This window comes from Euleptes europaea, chromosome 9, assembly GCF_029931775.1.
Source record: "Euleptes europaea isolate rEulEur1 chromosome 9, rEulEur1.hap1, whole genome shotgun sequence".
Classification (NCBI taxonomy): domain Eukaryota; kingdom Metazoa; phylum Chordata; class Lepidosauria; order Squamata; family Sphaerodactylidae; genus Euleptes; species Euleptes europaea.
The window spans coordinates 10328812-10350678 of record NC_079320.1 but is presented as its reverse complement, the minus strand read 5'-3'; the positions used below and the strand labels follow the sequence as shown (position 1 = coordinate 10350678).

The 21867-nt window shown below is 45.7% G+C and overlaps 1 protein-coding gene across 1 annotated transcript; it reads right to left on the bottom strand.

Moving 5' to 3' along the window:
• Window positions 1-11593: 11593 nt before the first annotated feature.
• On the bottom strand, window positions 11594-21296 carry CCNG2 (cyclin G2). Its single transcript, XM_056855311.1, has 7 exons — window positions 21166-21296; window positions 18859-18996; window positions 17586-17836; window positions 16628-16706; window positions 16442-16540; window positions 14023-14228; window positions 11594-11847 (listed from the first exon to the last, which is right to left on the bottom strand). Exons 1-7 carry the CDS (start codon window positions 21292-21294, stop codon window positions 11727-11729), a joined length of 1023 nt encoding a protein of 340 aa, XP_056711289.1. The 5' UTR covers window positions 21295-21296; the 3' UTR covers window positions 11594-11726.
• Window positions 21297-21867: the final 571 nt, after the last annotated feature.

The window sequence follows — 21867 nt, the reverse complement described above, 5'->3', positions numbered from 1 at the left end:
GAGCTTTCGTGAGCCACAAGGGCCAGAGTCCAGTAGCAAGAGTTTCCAGTAGAAAAGGGCCAGAGTCCAGTAGCACTTTAAAGACTAACAAGAATATTTTCTGGCAGGGTATGAGCTTTCGTGAGCCTGTGAATCCCACATAACATGGACAAGGGCCAGAGTCCAGTAGCACCTTAAAGACTAACAAAAATAGTTTCTGGCAGGGTAGGAGCTTTCGTGAGCCACAAGGGCCAGAGTCCAGTAGCAAGAGTTTCCAGTAGAAAAGGGCCAGAGTCCAGTAGCACCTTAAAGACTAACAAGAATATTTTCTGGCAGGGTAGGAGCTTCCGTGAGCCTGTGAATCCCACATAACATGGACAAGGGCCGGAGTCCAGTAGCACCTTAAAGACTAACAAAAATAGTTTCTGGCAGGGTAGGAGCTTTCGTGACCCACAAGGGCAAGAGTCCAGTAGCAAGAGTTTCCAGTAGAAAAGGGCCAGAGTCCAGTAGCACCTTAAAGACTAACAAGAATATTTTCTGGCAGGGTAGGAGCTTCCGTGAGCCTGTGAATCCCACATAACATGGACAAGGGCCGGAGTCCAGTAGCACCTTAAAGACTAACAAAAATAGTTTCTGGCAGGGTAGGAGCTTTCGTGACCCACAAGGGCAAGAGTCCAGTAGCAAGAGTTTCCAGTAGAAAAGGGCCAGAGTCCAGTAGCACCTTAAAGACTAACAAGAATATTTTCTGGCATGGTATGAGCTTTCGTGAGCCTGTGAATCCCACATAACATGGACAAGGGCCAGAATCCAGTAGCACCTGAAAGACTAACAAAAATAGTTTCTGGCAGGGTAGGAGCTTTCGTGAGCCACAAGGGCCAGAGTCCAGTAGCAAGAGTTTCCAGTAGAAAAGGGCCAGAGTCCAGTAGCACTTTAAAGACTAACAAGAATATTTTCTGGCAGGGTATGAGCTTTCGTGAGCCTGTGAATCCCACATAACATGGACAAGGGCCAGAGTCCAGTAGCACCTTAAAGACTAACAAAAATAGTTTCTGGCAGGGTAGGAGCTTTCGTGAGCCACAAGGGCCAGAGTCCAGTAGCAAGAGTTTCCAGTAGAAAAGGGCCAGAGTCCAGTAGCACCTTAAAGACTAACAAGAATATTTTCTGGCAGGGTAGGAGCTTCCGTGAGCCTGTGAATCCCACATAACATGGACAAGGGCCAGAATCCAGTAGCACCTGAAAGACTAACAAAAATAGTTTCTGGCAGGGTAGGAGCTTTCGTGAGCCACAAGGGCCAGAGTCCAGTAGCAAGAGTTTCCAGTAGAAAAGGGCCAGAGTCCAGTAGCACTTTAAAGACTAACAAGAATATTTTCTGGCAGGGTATGAGCTTTCGTGAGCCTGTGAATCCCACATAACATGGACAAGGGCCAGCGTCCAGTAGCACCTTAAAGACTAACAAAAATAGTTTCTGGCAGGGTAGGAGCTTTCGTGAGCCACAAGGGCCAGAGTCCAGTAGCAAGAGTTTCCAGTAGAAAAGGGCCACCTTAAAGACTAACAAGAATATTTTCTGGCAGGGTAGGAGCTTCCGTGAGCCTGTGAATCCCACATAACATGGACAAGGGCCAGAATCCAGTAGCACCTGAAAGACTAACAAAAATAGTTTCTGGCAGGGTAGGAGCTTTCGTGAGCCACAAGGGCCAGAGTCCAGTAGCAAGAGTTTCCAGTAGAAAAGGGCCAGAGTCCAGTAGCACCTTAAAGACTAACAAGAATATTTTCTGGCAGGGTAGGAGCTTCCGTGAGCCTGTGAATCCCACATAACATGGACAAGGGCCAGAATCCAGTAGCACCTGAAAGACTAACAAAAATAGTTTCTGGCAGGGTAGGAGCTTTCGTGAGCCACAAGGGCCAGAGTCCAGTAGCAAGAGTTTCCAGTAGAAAAGGGCCAGAGTCCAGTAGCACTTTAAAGACTAACAAGAATATTTTCTGGCAGGGTATGAGCTTTCGTGAGCCTGTGAATCCCACATAACATGGACAAGGGCCAGCGTCCAGTAGCACCTTAAAGACTAACAAAAATAGTTTCTGGCAGGGTAGGAGCTTTCGTGAGCCACAAGGGCCAGAGTCCAGTAGCAAGAGTTTCCAGTAGAAAAGGGCCAGAGTCCAGTAGCACCTTAAAGACTAACAAGAATATTTTCTGGCAGGGTAGGAGCTTCCGTGAGCCTGTGAATCCCACATAACATGGACAAGGGCCAGAATCCAGTAGCACCTGAAAGACTAACAAAAATAGTTTCTGGCAGGGTAGGAGCTTTCGTGAGCCACAAGGGCCAGAGTCCAGTAGCAAGAGTTTCCAGTAGAAAAGGGCCAGAGTCCAGTAGCACTTTAAAGACTAACAAGAATATTTTCTGGCATGGTATGAGCTTTCGTGAGCCTGTGAATCCCAAATAACATGGACAAGGGCCAGAGTCCAGTAGCACCTTAAAGACTAACAAGAATATTTTCTGGCATGGTATGAGCTTTCGTGAGCCTGTGAATCCCACATAACATGGACAAGGGCCAGCGTCCAGTAGCACCTTAAAGACTAACAAAAATAGTTTCTGGCAGGGTAGGAGCTTTCGTGAGCCACAAGGGCAAGAGTCCAGTAGCAAGAGTTTCCAGTAGAAAAGGGCCAGAGTCCAGTAGCACCTTAAAGACTAACAAGAATATTTTCTGGCAGGGTATGAGCTTTCTCGAGCCTGTGAATCCCAAATAACATGGACAAGGGCCAGCGTCCAGTAGCACCTTAAAGACTAACAAAAATAGTTTCTAGTAGGGTAGGAGCTTTCGTGAGCCACAAGGGCCAGCGTCCAGTAGCACCTTAAAGACTAACAAAAATAGTTTCTAGTAGGGTAGGAGCTTTCGTGAGCCACAAGGGCCAGAGTCCAGTAGCAAGAGTTTCCAGTAGAAAAGGGCAAGAGTCCAGTAGCACCTTAAAGACTAACAAGAATATTTTCTGGCATGGTATGAGCTTTCGTGAGCCTGTGAATCCCACATAACATGGACAAGGGCCAGCATCCAGTAGCACCTTAAAGACTAACAAAAATAGTTTCTGGCAGGGTAGGAGCTTTCGTGAGCCACAAGGGCCGGAGTCCAGTAGCAAGAGTTTCCAGTAGAAAAGGGCAAGAGTCCAGTAGCACCTTAAAGACTAACAAAAATATTTTCTGGTAGGGTATGAGCTTTCGTGGAACACGGGCAGGACGATGCTGCAGTCGTCTTGTTTCTGGGCTTCCTAGAGGCCCCTGGTTGACCACTGTGTGAACAGACTGCTGGACTTTATGGACCTTGGTCTGATCCAGCAGGGCCTTTCTTATGTTCTTATAGAGGACATGGCTATCGACGGCTACTAGTCAAAATGGATATTAGTCATGATAGTAGTAGTAGTCATACCTATTCTCTCCAGGATCAGAGGAGCATGCCAAATATATTAGGTGCTGTGGAACACAGGCAGGATAATGCTGCTGCAGTTGTCTGTGGGCTTCCTAGAGGTACCTGTTTAGCCACTGTGCAAACAGACTGCTGGACTTGATGGACCTTGTTCTGATCTAGCAGGGCTTTTCTTATGTTCTTAGTTTTGCTTAAGTTGCAGTTACTTGCTTAGCTTTAAGATAAGACGTGGGGGCTTGATCTGCCTTCACTTTCTGGTAGACAGAAAACAAAGAGATGTCTGGTTGCTTCCAAAGGGCAAGGAAAAGGGAATCCAACTGCAGAAGCAAGCCCCCTGAGTTCAGTGGAACTATCTGCCGGATCCTTAGCATGCAAGCCCTACGGAAGTCAGAAGGGCGTAGAGAGCAATCTGAAGCAGGTCTACTCAGAATCCTACTCAGGTATATTCAGTGGGGCTTACTTCCAAGAAAGTGTTTTTAGGATGGCACTGCCAATTTGTTCGCCTTTAAGAAGGCATAAGACCTTGCTGTTTTAATTTACTTGTCAAATGCGTTTTAAGATTTCACCTTTTGTTGCTACTGAGATTTATGGGAAAGGCAGACCCTGGAACAAGTTTGGCCCAAGAGAAATCAAGAAGAACTCCCTTGATCTCGTGGTCCTTGTTGCATTTGCTGATGATCTAGCTGGTGCCTGTGATGCAAACTCCAGCAGGGGTACTTGAGCACTCTTCTGTTCTTGGACCTGTGCACATTAAATAAATTTTGTTTTCTGTTGAAGGAGTTTCTGGTTTGGGTGTGGTTGTTCACAGGTTCGACCTTTAGGGTGACCCGGGGTGCCTAAAAGAAATTCCAGGACACCAGGTTGCTGTGGCTGAAATGAAGCAAACCTAAAGCCATATGCCTCTGTTTAGTCTATCAGAGGGTAAAGTAAGGGCTTCCATTAGCCCCTTTTGTGGGGTGAAGGGAGAAAGCCATGGTTTTCTGCATATCACATGTTGCCCCAGGACTATTGAAATCTCTCTTCTTTTTTTTAACTGGCCCCATTGTGTTATTTTTCACAAGGACTAGCCACTTTACTATTAGAAGAAGAAGAAAAACGTGCCTATTAGGAATTGCAAGTGGGGGATAAATAATTTGTAAATCCTCTCCAAATCCCCCCTCCAGATTCTATGCTTCCTTTAGGGTCGCCAACCTCTACGTGGGACCTGGAGATCTCCCAGAATTACAAGTGAAATCCAGACTACAAGGATGAGTCTCCTGGAGAAAACGTCTGCCTCTATGGCGTTATACCTCAGGTCCCTCCTTTCCCCAAACCCCATGGTCCCCAGGCTTTACCCCAAATCTCCAGGAATTTCCCAATCCAGAACTGGCATCCCTATACTCAGCTTCTCTTAACATTCTGCATCACCTGGATCATATGGGCAGCCTATTCCTGGGCAGGGGGGGGGGTAGTTAGGTTGTGTGGCTGGAAGCGGCGCCACTGCGCCACCTCCTAAGGAGGATCCAGCCTCCTCCGCATAAGCCAGAAAGCTTCCCTTACTAGCAAGCCCTGTGGAACAGCTCCACAGCGTTCCACGGGGCTACGCCTCCTAAAAAGGTGGTGTAACTCACAATAAGGGCAAAGGGGGTGTTCCTGACCCAAAAGGGATTAAGAAGCTGCCTAAAGGCAGCTTTGTTCCTGGGGTCTCCCCAGGACAGCCTCCCAGGATGCTGTTGTGGGGAAATATGCCAGCAGAACGCTGGCAGGAGGCTGCGCTGGCACCCGTGTCCCATGCAGCAGCCTGGTGTCCCGAGGCTGGCATGAATGTCCCCCTTGCCAATGTAAGTGCCCCTTATCCTGGATTAAATGGGCACTTACACCAGCACAGGGTCACACCAGCTCCTAAGGAGCTTCGCTCCCCCTTTCAGGATTGCAGCCTTCTGGAGTACTTTCATTCTTCATTAGGCCATTGTGACTATTTTCTTTCTCTTTTGTATTTTCAAGCCTTTTACACAGGAACCAGCCATTTTATGATTTAGATATAGTGATGATCGAATGCAACACAACGGAAAATTAATTTTAGGGGAATCACTAGAATCACCAAACCTCACATTTCTTTCTATCTTTACAGCATCAGGCCCAAATGATTCAGGACAGTTTAGACTCCTGTCTAGCAAGCACAGCGACAGAGTTAGGGCCCATTCCTGAAAATTGGGCCCAAAGTCCTTAGGAGGACGACTACGGCCTCCGCCGGCGCAGGGGCCCACACCGTCGGCACCCAGAAGGCGCACGCCAGCATTAGTGGCCCCAGCGGTGGTGTGCAGGGCCAGGCACCACTCTCCGACTGCTGCCGCCGGCACAGAGAGGCATGACGGCACCCCGGGAGGCGTCCCCGGGGTGTGACGGCGCCGGCTGTAGGGCGGGTCTGACATTAGTCGGCCTCCCGAGCACTTTTGGCTCGGGAATGCCCCTTTTATTTTTGTAAAGATATGCCAGCTCTCCCATGCAACCCTATGAGGGTTGCACGGGTTTTTGGTGCTGGGCAGAGCAACGATGCCAGTTTGCCTCCTAAGCCCGGCATGGGCATTCCTTTCAGGAATGCGCTGTTAGTTTACTTTTAAAGTCTCTTGTTTATTTTGATGGGGTTACTCTACAGTAACTTACATTCACAGATCGCCGCCACCCTCTCTTGGCTGAAGCAATTTAGCCAGGCTCCAGTTACAGAGGAGAAATCTGTACCGTCAACTTGTATACAGAATCCAAAGGTGCACAGTCAACATTGCTATCCCGTAAAAACCTTTATCAAGTTGGCATAACTGACGAGTGCTAAATGGGAAGATATTTTCCAGCTATTCCAGCTTCCAAGATTGGGCTAGCCCGGTGATTCAGGTCAGGGCCTCCACCTGTATTTGCTATTTGTGCTGAATGACCGTGTCTCTGCTGAGGGCGTCTGTGAGAGTATTGGACACTCCTGCTACAATGGATAGCCGATAGGTGACTTGGTGGTCGATAGCCCACTCCCATATCAGAATGGCCTCCTTGCACAGGGCAGCAGACACTGTCCCACCTTGTTTGGACACGTAGTATTTTGCCACAGTGTTGTCTGTGGCAATCAGCACGCTTTTGCCTTGTAGAACTCCTGTAAAAGACACAAGTGAGTGCCTTATAGCTTGTAACTCTAAGGGGTTTATATGTAAGGAGACCTCTGCTGTAGACAAGCAGCCTTTGGCTGAGAGTCGCCCACATTGAGCTCTCCAACCCCCTAGAGAGGCGTCTGTGAAGACCTGACGGTCGTGAGACTGTACACCAAATAGAACTCCCTGTAATATGATCTGTTCCTGATTCTACCAAGAGAGGGATCATATGACTGAACAGGGAACAGATAACCTTTTCCTCTGGGAGTCCACATTAACCCTGAAGGCAGATAGGAACCACAGTTGGAGTGGTCACATCTTCAACCTGGCATGTGGAACCATAGCTGTAGTGGAGGCCATGCGGCCCAACGTCGTTTGAATTTTAATCGCCTTCTGAAGTCACACACAAGTGAAAGTTTTGACTAAGCTTTGTATGGCCCTAATTCTTTGCCGTGGGCAGAAGAGCTGTGCTCAGTTGTGAATTCAGCACAGTCCCAATGAATTCAATCTCTCTTCTCAAAGTTGACAACCAGGCCTAATTCATTGAGTAGGGCAGTGGTGGTAGCCACACTATCTAATAAAGCTTTTGGGGAGGAATCCACCAGCAGCCAGTCATCTAAATTCAGGCCTGTTGCCCTTCCTCTGATGAAGCTCTTGTCGTCTCAGCTTCCATCTTCACAAATGGACCCCACATCTGTTTGGCAAGCTTCTTCTCCTCTGCCTGACGAATGAGAAAACCATCAGCCAGGGCCACCACTTCGGAACTGGTCTTCAGAGTAGCTGAACTGCCAGAAGCTTTGGCAATTCACCTCTGATTTCTTGGGCTTTTGATCCCAGATATCCATGATGAACATTGACGAGGAGACCTTGGACGGTTTTCTCTCCTCAGCTCCACAAACTGGCTTGACGGCCTCTGCCTCCCTCCACGCTTCCTGCCCGGCCACTACATGCGTTTCACAGGAGCTGAGCAAAGATCACTCCAAGAGGAACATTTGTTTTAAAAGAGCCTTAATCGCTAACCACCACAAGTAGAGCAGAAATGGAAACAGAAGCAATCCACGTTTTTCCTCCATGGCAGCGAAGAGAAAACTGAGGGGTGGCTGATACCCTCCCCTCCATCATGTGACCTTGTTGTCTCAGCCTCCCTCTGCACTTCCTGCTCAGGCACTGCATGAGCTGAGCAAGGATCACACTCCAGGAGGAACAATTTTTTTAAAAGAGCCATAATCGCTAACAACAAGTAGAGCAGAAATGGAAACCGAAGCAAGCCACACGTCCTTTCTCCATGGCTGCGATGAGAAAACTGAGGGGTGGCTGAGACCCTCCCCTCCATCATGGACCTCTGAGTTCATGGGCTTCTGATCCCAGATATTCATGATGAACATCAACAAGGAGGCCTTGGGCGGTTTTCTCCTCAGGAAGAGAGGCTTTTTTGATAGCATTAGCAAGGAATTAGCTAAATAGATAGGGATTAGATAAGTAGGTAAGTAAATCAGCAGTAGTAGGAAGAGAATTTTTCCCAGACTGCTAGGCTGGTAGTCTCAAGAGGATCCTCTAAGCTACTGCTCCTTGACAAGACAGAAGGAAAAATGGGCCACAGGAGATTCCAACTGAGGAGACAGGAACTTTGATCCTGCCTCCCTAACAGGCCAGTAGGAATCACCCGATGTTCAAGATGCCCTCCTCCTCAGAGCAGGAAAACAGTGTTGCACTTACCTGTAACTGTTGTTCATCGAGTGTCTTCTGTGCAGGCACGCATGGGACTGTGCAGGCTAGCCGCGGGAACATTTTTACAAGCTTTTCTTAAGCTTCAGAGCTAGTGGACCGGGTCATGTGATGGGACGGGGCTACCACTCCTCCCTCAGTTCTCTTCTTGCCGCTGTGGGCAAAGGACGTGGACTTCAGAGGAGTTGCTATAGAAAATGGCCTTATTCAAAGAATGTGGCACTAAGATGGCCCAGAGAGACGACCATCAGAGCTGTTTATTTTGTCTGGGGGAAGGACATATTCTGGAGACGTGTTCCATCTGTAAGTCTTTTATCCCCAAAGCCCGTCATGAGAGGGCTTCCAGGCTAAAGGCCTCTTTACGGGAAAAGTCCATGAAGGCCACGGACAAAACCATGTCATTACTGCTTCAGTCCTCTCATTGCCACTTCCCCCTGATAAAATGCAGGAAACTTCCAAGGGTGAGCAAAGGTCGGCCTCAGAACCACTCTTGAAAAAGAGCAAAGAAGATAAATGTATCATTTCTTGTAGGCTATCTGGGCTGTGTGACCGTGGTCTTGGTATTTTCTTACTGATGAACTCTGACCGTGAAAGCCTTCGACAAGATAAATGTAGTTCGGATGCAAACCTGTTGTTGCTAATTCACTGCCCTTTTCGTTCCCTACAGACTGAGAGGAGACATTCAGGTTTCAGCCCACTCTGAGTTTCTGGAAGTACGGGGGGGGGGAGATGAGATGCATCTTCACTCTCGTGCATGTTTCCACGTATACCAAGGCCTGGTTTTTGAGATGGTGAGCCCATCAAGTGGCACTAGAGCTACATGCACTGCCTGTCTTCCATTTTAAATGGACACATTTTTTCATGGAGGTGAATGGAGACAAGTCTGCAGGAAACGTTCCCTGCTGGTTGAGTTGTGTAGCCAAATCTAGGGCTTTACCCATGAGGATGTGATTCACTTGATAGAGGCTCGCTGATCTAAAACTCTCCCATTTTAGAAGATCTTAAAAGCCACCCAGTGTACAAGTATGAACTGGGAATAGCCTTAGACTGCTTGTATTGTATTTGCATTACAGTAATTGTTAACTGTCATAGATCAGGATGGTGCTGCTGCACTCGTCTTGTTAGTGGCTTCCTAGAGGCACCTGGTTGGCCACTGTGTGAACAGACTGCTGGACTTGATGGGCCTTGGTCTGATCCAGCAGGGCCTTTCTTATGTTCTTATCTCTTGGAAGAAGAGCTGGTTTTTATATGCTGACTTTCTCTGCCACTTAAGGAAGACTCAAACTGGCTTAAAATCATTATCCCCTCCCCACAACAGACACCCTGTGAGGTAGGGGAGGCTGAGAGTGTGACTAGCCCAAGGTAACCCAGCTGGCTTCATGTGTAGGAGTGGGGAAACAAATCCAATTCACCAGATTAGCCTCCACCACCCATATGGAGGAGTGGGGAATCAAACCCGCTTCTCCAGATCAGAGTCCTCCACTCCAAACGACTGCTCTTAACCACTACACTCATGTTGGCTCTCACGCTGGAGAACCTAGTAAGGGATGTTTAGCTCTACCTCAATTGAAATCTAGGAAAGGATGTCTGAACTAATCGTGTTCTGACCCCAAGATGTGTAAGGTTCAAGCTTTCAGCACCACAGAAAGCTTCATTCTGCCATTTCTACCATGAGCCCAGTTGAGCTTTGGGTATCCTTGCTGAAACCACAACAGACTCTGATAGGAAATGCATTTGGTTTTATTGAATTGGAGCAAAGAGATCCGAGTTATCTTTGAGAGAAAATAGCTTCCAGAAAACATCTTTTGACATTCAGGCTTGCAGTACCAAAAAAAAGCAAGCCTTCAATATACAGTATTTATATCATATACAAGATACAATAAATTACTATCTACATGCAACATACCTATAGAAAGTTACATATACACTGTAAAAATACAGTATTTCAGCTTATTTTGCCTTTTCAATTTTTATACAAGTTTTAATTTACATTTTTTACATATTTTTGTAAACGTTTTCTTCCTTTATAAAAATCAGAGCACACACCACACATCATGACCATTCACATCGGCACTTCCGCCTACACAAACAGCTACAGAATTTGCGGCCACAACCCTAATTTCTGATGCCCCTTCATTTCTACCATGGCATTGCTAGTTACGTTATCATACTACATAGTACATTTTCTTCTTTTGCTCACTTTGCATACGTTTCAAAATACTAAGGAATGCAACCATAAAGTCTGTGCTTTAAGAAAAAAAATTGCAAGCAATTAAGTGTCATCACAACCATTTTTATCAACTTCACATTTTACCAACACTTCCGCATAATCAACTAGTTTTTCCGCTAACAGATTTCGCTTAAGCATGCAAATGCGTTATGATATGGACTTGCTTATGACAATGGAAAAATACTGGAATAAGCTACAGGGGTTAGAAGTTAAAGGGAATGTAGAATTTACATTGAATGCCAATCTTTCTAATTTCAAAGTAATGCTTTTGAATGTTAACACTGCAGTCTTCTAAGGAAATGTGAAGATCTCAAAGCAGATCTTCATAAATTAATACTAATACAAACCCTAGCGCATATTAACTAGCTGTTCTCTGGCTTCAGACTCCTCCATAAGAACCTAAGAAAAGCCATGCTGGATCAGACCAAAGTCCATCAAGTCCAGGGGTCTGTTCATGCAGTGGCCAACCAGGTGCCTCTAGGAAGCTCCCTAAATAATCTGAGCATCTGCCCAATTAAATAATAATAATAAGAGTTGGTTTTTATATGCTGACTTTCTCTACCACTTAAGGCAGAATCAAACCGGCTTACAATCACCTTCCCTTCCCCACAACAGACACCTTGTGAGGTAGGTGGGACTGAGAGAGCTCTAACAGAGCTGTAACTTGCCCAAGGTCACCCAGCTGGCTTCATGTGAAGGAGTGGGGAAACAAATCCAGTTCACCAGATTAGTTTCTGCCGCTCATATGGAGGAGCGGGGAATCAAACCCGGTTCTCCAGATCAGACTCCACCGCTCCAAACCACTGCTCTTAATCACTACACCATGCTTGCTGAAATTGAATAAACCTTTAAAAAAAGAGAAATTCCTTTCTTAAAAAGAATGCACAACTAAAGTTTTGGTTAAGTACTTCAGTCCCAAATGATATAAAGCACATACTTCTTTGCAGTTTAGCTTACCCACAAAGCCTCTCATTCAGATTTAACCTTATATACCCCGGGTTGCCAATTCACCAGGGCGTTCCAGCACATTTATAGCCATCTTGTAAATTACTAACAGGCAGCGTGCCCTTAATGCATCTTGCTGAAGCCACAGCTGGCCAAAGAGATCTACCTTGCTACATCTGACTTTACTGCCATACTAAAGGGAAAGTACATTACACAGTTTGGGTACTTAAGTGAGAATTCCTGCCAAGATTCAGAGTGCGCGTAGCTACTTATTGTTAAAAGTACTACCATACATTAACAGCTCCATGCAGCACACCAATTCAAAAGAGAGCCTGCCACTTCACTTTGGGTTTGAGGTCAAAGAAGAAAGTGCTTTCCAGGTCACGTGGAGAACTGCTAAGACTTTCTTCTCCACAGCTCATATCTTCACAGGAGTCCTCACTGGAACAGAAGGGAGTAATAAACCATAGATCAGTCAAGGCAATAACTTCATCCAGACAGATACAAAACACACACAGAGACAGAGAAGGATTTTTTAAAAATCAGTTATTCCAAAACTGGTGAAAGGGTTCAATTCAAGCTACCTACGATATGATAAAAATCTACTTTTCCTAAGACCAACTGGCATTCACAATACAGTATAAGTGCTTACAAGTGACAACACCAAATTTTTTAAATTCCTTCCATTGTTAAAAATGCACAATGGTCACCAATTCCCACCAAGCTCAATAAAAATTAGGCGACAGCAAACTGAAGTTCTCTCCATAAGAGAGAAAATGAGGTAAAAAGATATAGCTTTCAGGGTATTAATAATCCAAACTATTACTCAGAAGAAAATGCCAGGCATTTTGACTAATATTTCCATCTGCAGATAGGGAGAGTCTTATTGCAAAATACTACCTCATACCAAAACCCCTTCTTATAGTAAATTAGTTTGGCTAACCAAGCGGTTTAGTTTTATAATGCCCTGCCTTTCTGCCTGGTTCAACGCAACATACAAACCATGATCAAGGCGCTGATGAAACCAAATAAAACCCCAAATACCTCCCCCTCCAAAGATGCCTGTTGTGTGGGACCCACGCCATGAAGGGTTTTAAAGGTCATAACCAGCATCTTGAATGCAACTCTGAAACAAAATGGCAACCAATGTAGCTGGTCCAAAATGGGCAACGTATGTTCCCGTCAGCTAGCCCTTGGAAATTATCAGGCTGCCATATTCCAGACCAGCTACAGTTTCTGGTGGTCTAAAGGGCAGCTCAGTGCAGAGAATGTTCCATTAAACCAACTGCAAAGTTACAAAAGCCTGGATTGGGGTGGCCAGGCAGGCCTAGTCTAAGGAAAGGAGAGACCTGGTGAACCAGATGCAGCTGACAGAAAGTCATCTGGTCCACTGTGCCTAAGGTCATCTTGTCCACTGTGCCTACTTGCTTTCCAAATAGCAAAACCGGGCCCATGAGTACCCCCAGGCTCAAGTCCTTTTCTTGATGCTATCATTGCCCAAGATTTAATAATAAAGACACTAGGGGCCATCAGTGATGAGTAAAATTCAAAGTCTAACCACTTTTGCTTGGGAAAAAACTGCACAAAGAGATGAGGAGAGCACTTCTGGCAATTGTCTCCAAGCTCGGTCTCTCATCCCACTAGTCACCTCCGGCTGCCCCAAATGCCAAAAGAGCATGGCAGGCTAGATCAGACAGCAGGGCTGTGGCATGCCTACCAAAATGGCATCATGCAAATAATTTCATCAAAATGTGTCCTGCTAGATCTGAAGGCTGCTTTCCGTAGACTCCTTAAGGATGGGGCGCCAAAATGTTTGCAGGCGTCAACACACTATAAGGGAAGCTGTCTTCACTTGAAAATATAAAGGGGATTGTGTGCTACTGCCGTTTCCACCCGCATATCTCCTACTTGCTTGAGGCTAGCTAAATAAAGCTACCTTCCTAAAAAGGGCCTTTGGCATTTAAATCTGTTTTCAAAGCCAGTGACAAACTATGAAATTTCCACTAGTAGTCAGCAGTAGATCTAAATCCTTTGTGTGTGTGTGTGGGGGGGAGGCTTTTTTGGTCAGCAGCTCCTAGACATTTAAGGATTACAGTTATGCCAGCTGATTCACCACATCATGCAGTTATGCCACCGCTTACTCATTGTAGATCACCACAGCACGTGGTTATGCCACCACTCCCTGTAGAAAACACATGATTCTATGTAGAGAAGCTTTCAAAGCCATATTTTGTTGATGCACCCAGGAACAAACATGTATTGTTTGAAACGTGATGGGTATTTTCATGTTCTGATCACCCGTATCTTTAGTGCAGAAACTGAGGATTGGTGTTTTTCAAGTGACTGCTGCCAAGAACTGTAAAAGCAGCAGCAATCAAAAATGGGGTGATTCTCTCCTGGACCGCTGGCCAGTTGCTGGTTGACTACGTAGCAATTCCAGGGATACTTCCAAAAAGATACTTCCAATTCCAGGGATACTTCCAAAAGAAGACATCCATAACCTTGTGTTATCCTATTGTCACTTGATAGTGAGCGCTGTCAGAGGTGCTCATCATAAACCTGTTTGCATGTTGCCTCAGTGGTTCGATTGCCATTTCCCGTGTCACTGGGACCTACCTCTCACTTTCATCAAAGCATCCAGCCTCAGGGATGGTGGGCAATTCAGGAACACTGTAGTAGCTGTTTTGAAGGTTTTGGGCGGTACGTCTCGAAACAATCCAGACTAGCTTTTTGTGATCTGGCTTACAGCACGCCGGAGAAGAGTAGTCTGCCAAGCATTTTGAGACCAGCTCTCTCCAATAGAGCAAGTCACTGTCGCTTATCTTGAACAAAGAAACAAAGAATTTTTATAGTTGCATTAGTTTTTCCAAAAGAAGGGAATGATAACAAATCTAGTACAGCTGCAATCCGATGAGCTGGGAGTAAGCCCACCCCCCATGAACACAGTGGAACTTCAAAGGTTCTCAAGATCAAGCTGTAGATGGATTTCAAACACATTAATCATACTTGCCTGAATTAAATACGGAAATTCCAAAGGAATTTAGATCAAATAAGTCTGTCAAGGACTGTAGTCCAAGTGATATGCTGAACAGGTAAATTTAGGTTCGGGTAGCCTTACAAGCCCTGACCTGAATAGCCGAGGCTAGCTCAATCCTGTCAGACCTCGGAAGCTAAGCAGGGTCAGCCTAGGTTAATACTTGGATGGGAGACCACCAAGGAAGTCCAGGGTCCCTATGCAAAGCCAGGCAATGGCTAACCACCCATGCTCATCTCTTGCCTTGAAAAGCCTACAGGGGTTGCGAGAAGTCCAGTGCGACTTGACGGCACTTTCCACAATGACCAGCCTTACAAACATGCTGGACTATCAGCTATACTCATTGTTCTTGCTGCTGCTTATTTGCTGGTTCTCACATACCAGTTCTCACATCAAATGCTGAGCGAGTAGAGATCTTATAAAAATCTTCGGCAACTAATACTGGATTTTTGCAGGCAAGGGAGTATTTTCAAAAGATACTCACTACACAGTTTGAACACATGAATACATGAAGCTGCCTTATACTGAATCAGACCCTTGGTCCATCAAAGTCAGTATTGTCTACTCAGACTGGCAACAGCTCTCCAGGGTCTCAGGCAGAGGTCTTTCACTTGCCTAGTCCCTTTAACTGGAGATGCCAGGGACTGAACCTGGGACCTTCTGCATACCAAGCAGAGGCTCTACCACTGAGCCACAGCCCCTCCTCTAATGCATTTATTTATATCCTGCTTTTCTTCCCAGTTGGGACTCAAAGCAGCTTTACAACATCATTCTCCCCTCTTCCACTTTCTCACAACCACCTAGTGAGGCAGGCCAGGCTGAGTTTGTAACAGACCCAAGGTCACCCAGCGGCCTTCCACAGTAGGAGGGACTCGAACCCGGGTTGCCCAAGTCCTCCTCCGCCACTCTGTCTGCCATACCACACTGGCTCTCACCTTCAGAGTGAGGCCGGATGTTTAACTTTTAGCAACTTTATACCTAGGTGGCAGGGTACACTGCTGGCAATTGCACAGCCTCCACTGTTAGATATGTTGCTACGGATATGAGTTGCTCAGAAGTAGCAATCAGAACGTACTTCTCGCCTGAGGCCTCATCGCTGCAGCTTCCGTCTCTTCTTCACAATCCCCACTTGACACGCAATGGGGTGAGACTACTTTCATTTCACTTTTCAAAAAGATTTATATATATATATTTACTTCCAAAGTTTGCCTTCTGGCCTTAAGATGTCTGCCTTTCAATTGTGTATGTGGAATCTTTCCTTCAAGAGCCTCTCCATAGTTTCCAAAGGAGCATTTCATTGGTTGTTTGTGTGTGTGTTAAGTGCCGTCAAGTCACTTCCGACTCATGGCGACCCTATGAATCATTGTCCTATCTTTGAAAGCCTTGTTCAGATCTTGCAAACAGAGGGCCATGGCTTCCTTTGTAGAGTCAATCCATCTCTTGTTAGGTCTTCCTCTTTTCCTGCTGCCCTCAATTTTTCCTAGCATGACTGCCTTTTCCAGTGACTCTTGCCTTCTCATAATGTGACCAAAATACAATAGCCTCAGTTTAGTCATTTTAGCTTATAGGGTCAATTCAGACTTGATCGAGAGCCCACTGATTTCTTTTCTTTCTTTTTTTGGCAGTCCAGGGTATCCGTACCACTCTCCTACAACACCACATTTCAAAGGAATCTACTTTCTTCCTATCAGCTTTTTTCAATGTCTAGCTTTCACACCCATACATAGTAATAGGGAATACGATGGCATGAATTAACTTAATCTTGGTGGCCAGTGACACATCCTTACACTTCAGAATCTTCTCTAGCTCCCTCATGGCTGCTCTTCCCAGTCTCAATCTCCTGCTGATTTCTTGGCTGCAGTCTCCCTTTTGGTTGTTGATGGAGCCAAGGAATAGAAAGACTTCAAAAATTTCAATTCCTCATTTCATTACACCAAGAGGAATCAAGGGCCCAAGGGTGGGGTGGGGGGGAACACACATAGTCTCATTATATATATTTACCTTTGAATGCTTTTGAACACGCAGGACAATCTCAAACAATTCGATGGATTTCAAAGACTGCACTTCCAGAGTGAGAAGGCACAAGGCCAAGATGGAGGGCTGAAAACACACAAACACACGTTTAGTTCAGTAACTCATGAGGATACTGTGATTCTTAACCTCTGAACAACCATCCAGTTTACTTACTTTTGCCTTTGAAAAAACTAGTCGGCAGTTACAAGCTTTAAGTTGTGCTTCCAGTTTGTCGAGATTCAGCAATTCTTTCCTGTAAGGAACAAGTTGAAGAAAAAGCAGAGTTGGACAAAGAAACAAAGAGTTGGACAAAGAAACCTGCAAAGAGTCCAAGTCCTATGAGGAAAGGTTGAAGGAGTTTGGTATGTTTAGCCTGGAGAGGAGATGACCAAGAGGCGATATGATAACCATCTTCAAGTACTTGAAGGGCTGTCATAGAGAGGAGGGTGAAGAGTTTTTTCTGTTGCCCTAGAAGTCCAGACCAGAACCAACGGGTTGAAATTAAATCAAGAGTTTCTGGCTAAACATTAGGAAGAACTTTCTAACAGTTAGAGCGGTTCCTCAGTGGAACAGGCTTCCTCGGGAGGTGGTCGCCTCTCCTTCCCTGGAGGTTTTTAAGCAGAGGCTAGATGGCCATCTGTCAGCAATGCCGATTCTGTGAACTTAGGCAAATCATGAGAAGGAGGGCAGGAAGATTTGAATAAGTGTTTGGCTGTCATGGCTCTTTCTTACATGCCTAGGGTAGTGCTGACTTTGGGGTCAGGAAGCAATTTTCCTCCAGGCCAAATTGGCCAGGGATCCTGGAGGGGGATTTTTTTGGCCATCTTCTGGCTGTGGAGTAGTGGGTCACTGGGTGTGTGGAGGGGAGGTAGTTGTGAATTTCCTGCAATCGTTCAGGGGGTTGGACAAGATGACCCTGGTGGTCCCTTCCAACTCTACGATTCTATGATAACAAGCGGTATCCCACTGTACATGAGAATATGAAACATAACATGTCAAGCAGGACTGGATTATCTAAAACCAGTACAAGCAGTTAAGGAAGTCTAAACAAAGATGGCACAGGGAAAAGGGAAAAGATTACCAGGGAGGACGGTAAATAAAGAACGGGTAAATAAACTGATCCTACACTTACCTTTCTGAGGTATGACACAGAACAATAGTATGGTACAAATGCAAAAAGGTTAAGGCAGTAGTAGCTTTGAAGTCAAAGTGCAGTTTTTCCGAGATTATTTTTTCCATCCGCTTCAGGTCGGACACAGTGCATTTGCATTGGCTGATGCGGATGACATCATGGAGGGAGGGGATGTTGCATTCCTCTTCGATCACTCGAGCAGCCAGCTGGAAACAACAGACTCCAATGCATGACAAATGCTTTGGTTTCACCTAAAGAGGAGGAAAAGAACACTTAAGAATGACTACCACAGCAGCAGGCAATAATACATAAGGATGGCAAATGTGACATCTGACACTAATGGCCCACGCATTCATCCGATGTTCTATGCGCCGTGTTGAAATCCAATTTTTACAGAGACTAGGACAAGGCCCTTGCATCAGAGAGCTAGACTCTACTGCAGTACTAAAACAGACTGCAGCTAACTCAGGCCATAACTGTAGAGTGACCCACATTTACACAGCTAGTTACAAAGGGCATCACTAGAATGTCTGCAGTAGGTTGTTTATGAGGACACATTTGGAACTGGGCAAAAGGATTCTATTGATCACATTAAACAGGGCATGACGGCAATCAGGGTTGAGATCAAGGTACCAAGAGGCACAGGCAGGAAACTGGAGAAGAAAAAAAACATGGGATTGCTAAATATTACATGTGTACATGGCAATGTTTAACAAAATGAGATGTCCTGAAGTGAACTTCCTCATTCTGAACACAATTTATCATAGAATGGCTCTAGATGCCCAGAATTAATCCTCTTATTGTCTTTAACTCAAAAATTGGTGTCGAAATCTGTAGGAGTCCATACTCCAGACCAGGTGTCCCTAATGTGGTATGTGTAGAGGCACCATGGCATCCACGGATACCTTTCCTGGCACCCACCAAATGCTCTTAGAAAGTGGGAGGGGCCAGGTAAGACTTTTGCCCAGCAAGATTTTTCACTGGCTGTGCAGATTAAAAAGCATCCTGTTAAACAGAGCTTTGGCCTAAAGTGCTGAAGAGGTACTATTAGTTATATATCAACTCACACCCTGACATTTTGCAGCTGGCTCTGCCTCCTGCAGCAGCCATTTTATGAGTGGCTCCACCTCCTGAGGCAGCCATTTTGTGGCTGTACCCACCACCCTGTGTCAGAATTCCAAAGGTGCTCTGCCCCATGGGCTCAAAAAGGTTGGGGCCCCTGACTGAAGACAATCAGGACACAGAGACAACAATTCCTTCCATTTTTAGATACCTTCATAAGTGCCAGAAATCTGTCCAGAATGTTGACCGCCAGGACAAATGTTTCCATGGCAAACCCAAAGAAGTTGGTTAGGCTCCATAGATCTTCTACTTTTGCATTCCTTAGTCTTGGACATAAAGTGTTTTCATTCTGTAGCAAGACAAACGTTAAGTTCATCAGGAGGGCAGACAGAGTCCCTCCTGTCGCCAGGAGCAGAAGCACAGGGATGCTCCCAGACATAGCACTGAACCTCAGAAACACGCTGAGAGGAGACCTCCAAAATCTACGTGTCGGAGAGAGTTCCTGCCTGCCTCCAGGCTTGAAGGACAAGGCAGGGGCTCTCCTTGATCACACTCAGCCACAAAGACCACAAGAAAGCAGACAGAAGCCTTGCTTCTTTCAGAGAGGACCTAAAGTCAGTGCAACATCGGGGCAAGCCCATACCCTTCTCCCTGTCAGAGGAGGAGCAGATGCAATCAAATACCAGGCGATCCACATGAACACATGAAGCTCCCTTATACTGAACCAGACCCTTGGTCCATCAAAGTCAGTATTGTCTACTCAGACCAGCAGTGGCTCTCCTGGGTCTCAGGTAGAGGTCTTTCACATCACCTACTTGCCTAGTCCCTTTAACTGGAGATGCCGGGGATTGAACCTGAGGGCCTTCTGCATGCCAAGCAGAAGCCCTACCACTGAGCTACAGCCCTTCCCCGACATTTAGGGATGCCTGCCTATACATCATAATATAGGAGTGATGACAAGCTTCTTCGAGTGGGGGGTGCGATCAGGGAAACACTCTCCTGCCAAGCTGCCCTGGGTGAGAACTACATCCCACTCCCAGTCCATCCCAATAGAACCCAGGAGATGCTGCTCCTACTGGCCACTGAGGTCACTGCACAGTAAACCACTCGGGGCCAGGCTAAACGACGATACACAAAACGGATGCCTGGCAGGCTCTCCTATGGAGAAATAAGAGGCTGCCCTAGTTTCCTTGCTTCATTTTTCCTTTTTAAAATATATTTTATTAAAGAAAAAGGTGCAACATACATACTAACCAAACATACAGTGTATTAGATCTTCCAAAGGATGCTAGATATTTAAAGCATTTTATCCGCATAACCAGGATTAGTCTCAAAGAATAACATAGCTACTATCACAAAAGACCGACATTCTTAACTGATTTTTTTGCAATTCTATATAATAGATCCCTGCTTTTAAATTTCAGCCATTACTTAACCTACATAATTAGTCAGATTATACACTGTTAATTCCATTTTATAAAACTCGCCTCTAAGGCTACCCTGCGGTTTTTTTTACTACTTTAGTCAAAATTAATGTTTTAATTCGGTATACTCTACTGTAATCTAATATAAACAATTAAAGGTTCAATTGGGCATAATCAAAGTAAAGCTTCCATCTTTTCTGAAATTTTCCCATAGGTCTTCTATTTTTCCAACGGGCACTTGCAGAAGAAAGTACATGCCGCTTACAATGCTTAGGGCCTAGCTCCTGACTGAAATCACATGGGGAGGCAATGCTGAGAAGGAGCGTGACTTGAGCGTTTTCAAGCTCCCATAGTCACACAGGCTGAGCGACTTTCCTAATAGTTCTTTCATTTTTAAGGACCAGCCTCGCACCATTTGGGTTCTCAAGAGAGCATTGCTTTGGGACAGACTGTACAAGAAATGGTTGCTAGGCGTAAGAGATTGTGCCAACACGAATACGTGTTATGTTCCTGTGATAACATCACACATGAACACATGAAGCTACCTTATACTGAGTCAGACCCTCGGTCCATCAAAGTCAGCATTGACTGCACAGACTGGCAATGGCTCCCCAGGGTCTCAGGTAGAGGCCTTTCGCATCACCTACTTGCCAATATTAGCTAGTGCTTACAACTGTTAGCCAGTGCTGACAACTGGAACATGCCAGCTGAACGCTTCATTGATTGGAACAGGACTGTTACACACGTGCTAAAATCGCTCTAATTAAGATTGACAGGATTTGGCAGGGCTTAACTGGGGCTTGGTTGCAATCAATGCTGAAAGAGCTAGAATGGGCTGAAAAGAAGACTCTCTCCTTGCAAAAGGAAGACACTGGCTACAGAATGCTTTTGACTGGCAGTCTTTAAGCAGAGGCCGGACAAAAACTTGTCAGGGATGCTGCAGTCTGGTCCTGCATTGAGCAGGGGGGTTGGACTAGATGGCCTGTATGGCCCCTTCCAACTCTATGATCCTATGACTTCTATGACCACTTCCTCCGTAGGTTTTGCCACGGCTGCAGCTCCACCATCAATCCCAGGCCCAAGCACCTCCTCACCTCTGCAGTGCACTCGATCAGGCTCAAGCCCTTCTCCTGAGGTTGGTATTTCCATTCTTGCTCTAAATGGAGCTTCAGCTGCTTGAAGAGCCAAGTGCCCATCTGTTCTTCGGCTCCGAGATCCTTCATCTTAGAAGAGGGGGGAAAAAGTATGCAAATGCTCTCAGATGGAGGAAAAAAATATCTGAAATGGTACATTTGTTTACAGCTATGAGGTATATGTAATGAACAAACCCCAAAGACAAGTGATGAAATTCTAGTCTGCCTTCACCTGCCACATCTAAAAAGCTAACAATTCCTGAAAAAAAATCTTAACTATGTATTTTACCACCTCCATATGTCTAATCTTTTTTACAGTGGATGTCAAAGCCACACAGTGAGAAGAGAGAGACAAGAGGTATGATGAATCCTGGCTCACGTTGAAAACAATGGAACTCCTCCCCCTCTTTCACAGGGAGCCTTTAACGGAGAGGCTGTGGAGGGGAGGGGGGTGTAGAAGAGCAGTTGTCACATACGCAGGGTGGCAGCAATTGCCATATATGACCAAAAAGGGAAGGGGGGGAGAGAAGCATGCGTGCACGTAGATGAGCAATCCCCTCCAACATCAAGCGGCAGACCCACCAAAATCAATGGGGCTAAAATCCGAGGAAACCTTAGGCTCAGATGATCCATTCAGGAAGACAAAACAGATGTCCTCTAGTG

Coding starts and splice junctions, on each gene's coding strand:
- CCNG2 (XM_056855311.1), bottom strand. CDS start 21,294: ATGAAGGATCTCGGAGCCGAAGAACAGATGGGCACTTGGCTCTTCAAG. Junction 16,541..16,627: donor TAGTTTTTTCAAAGGCAAAA/GTAAGTAAACTG, acceptor GTGTGTTTTCAG/CCCTCCATCTTGGCCTTGTG. Junction 14,229..16,441: donor GTGTTCAAAAGCATTCAAAG/GTAAATATATAT, acceptor TCTTTGTTCAAG/ATAAGCGACAGTGACTTGCT.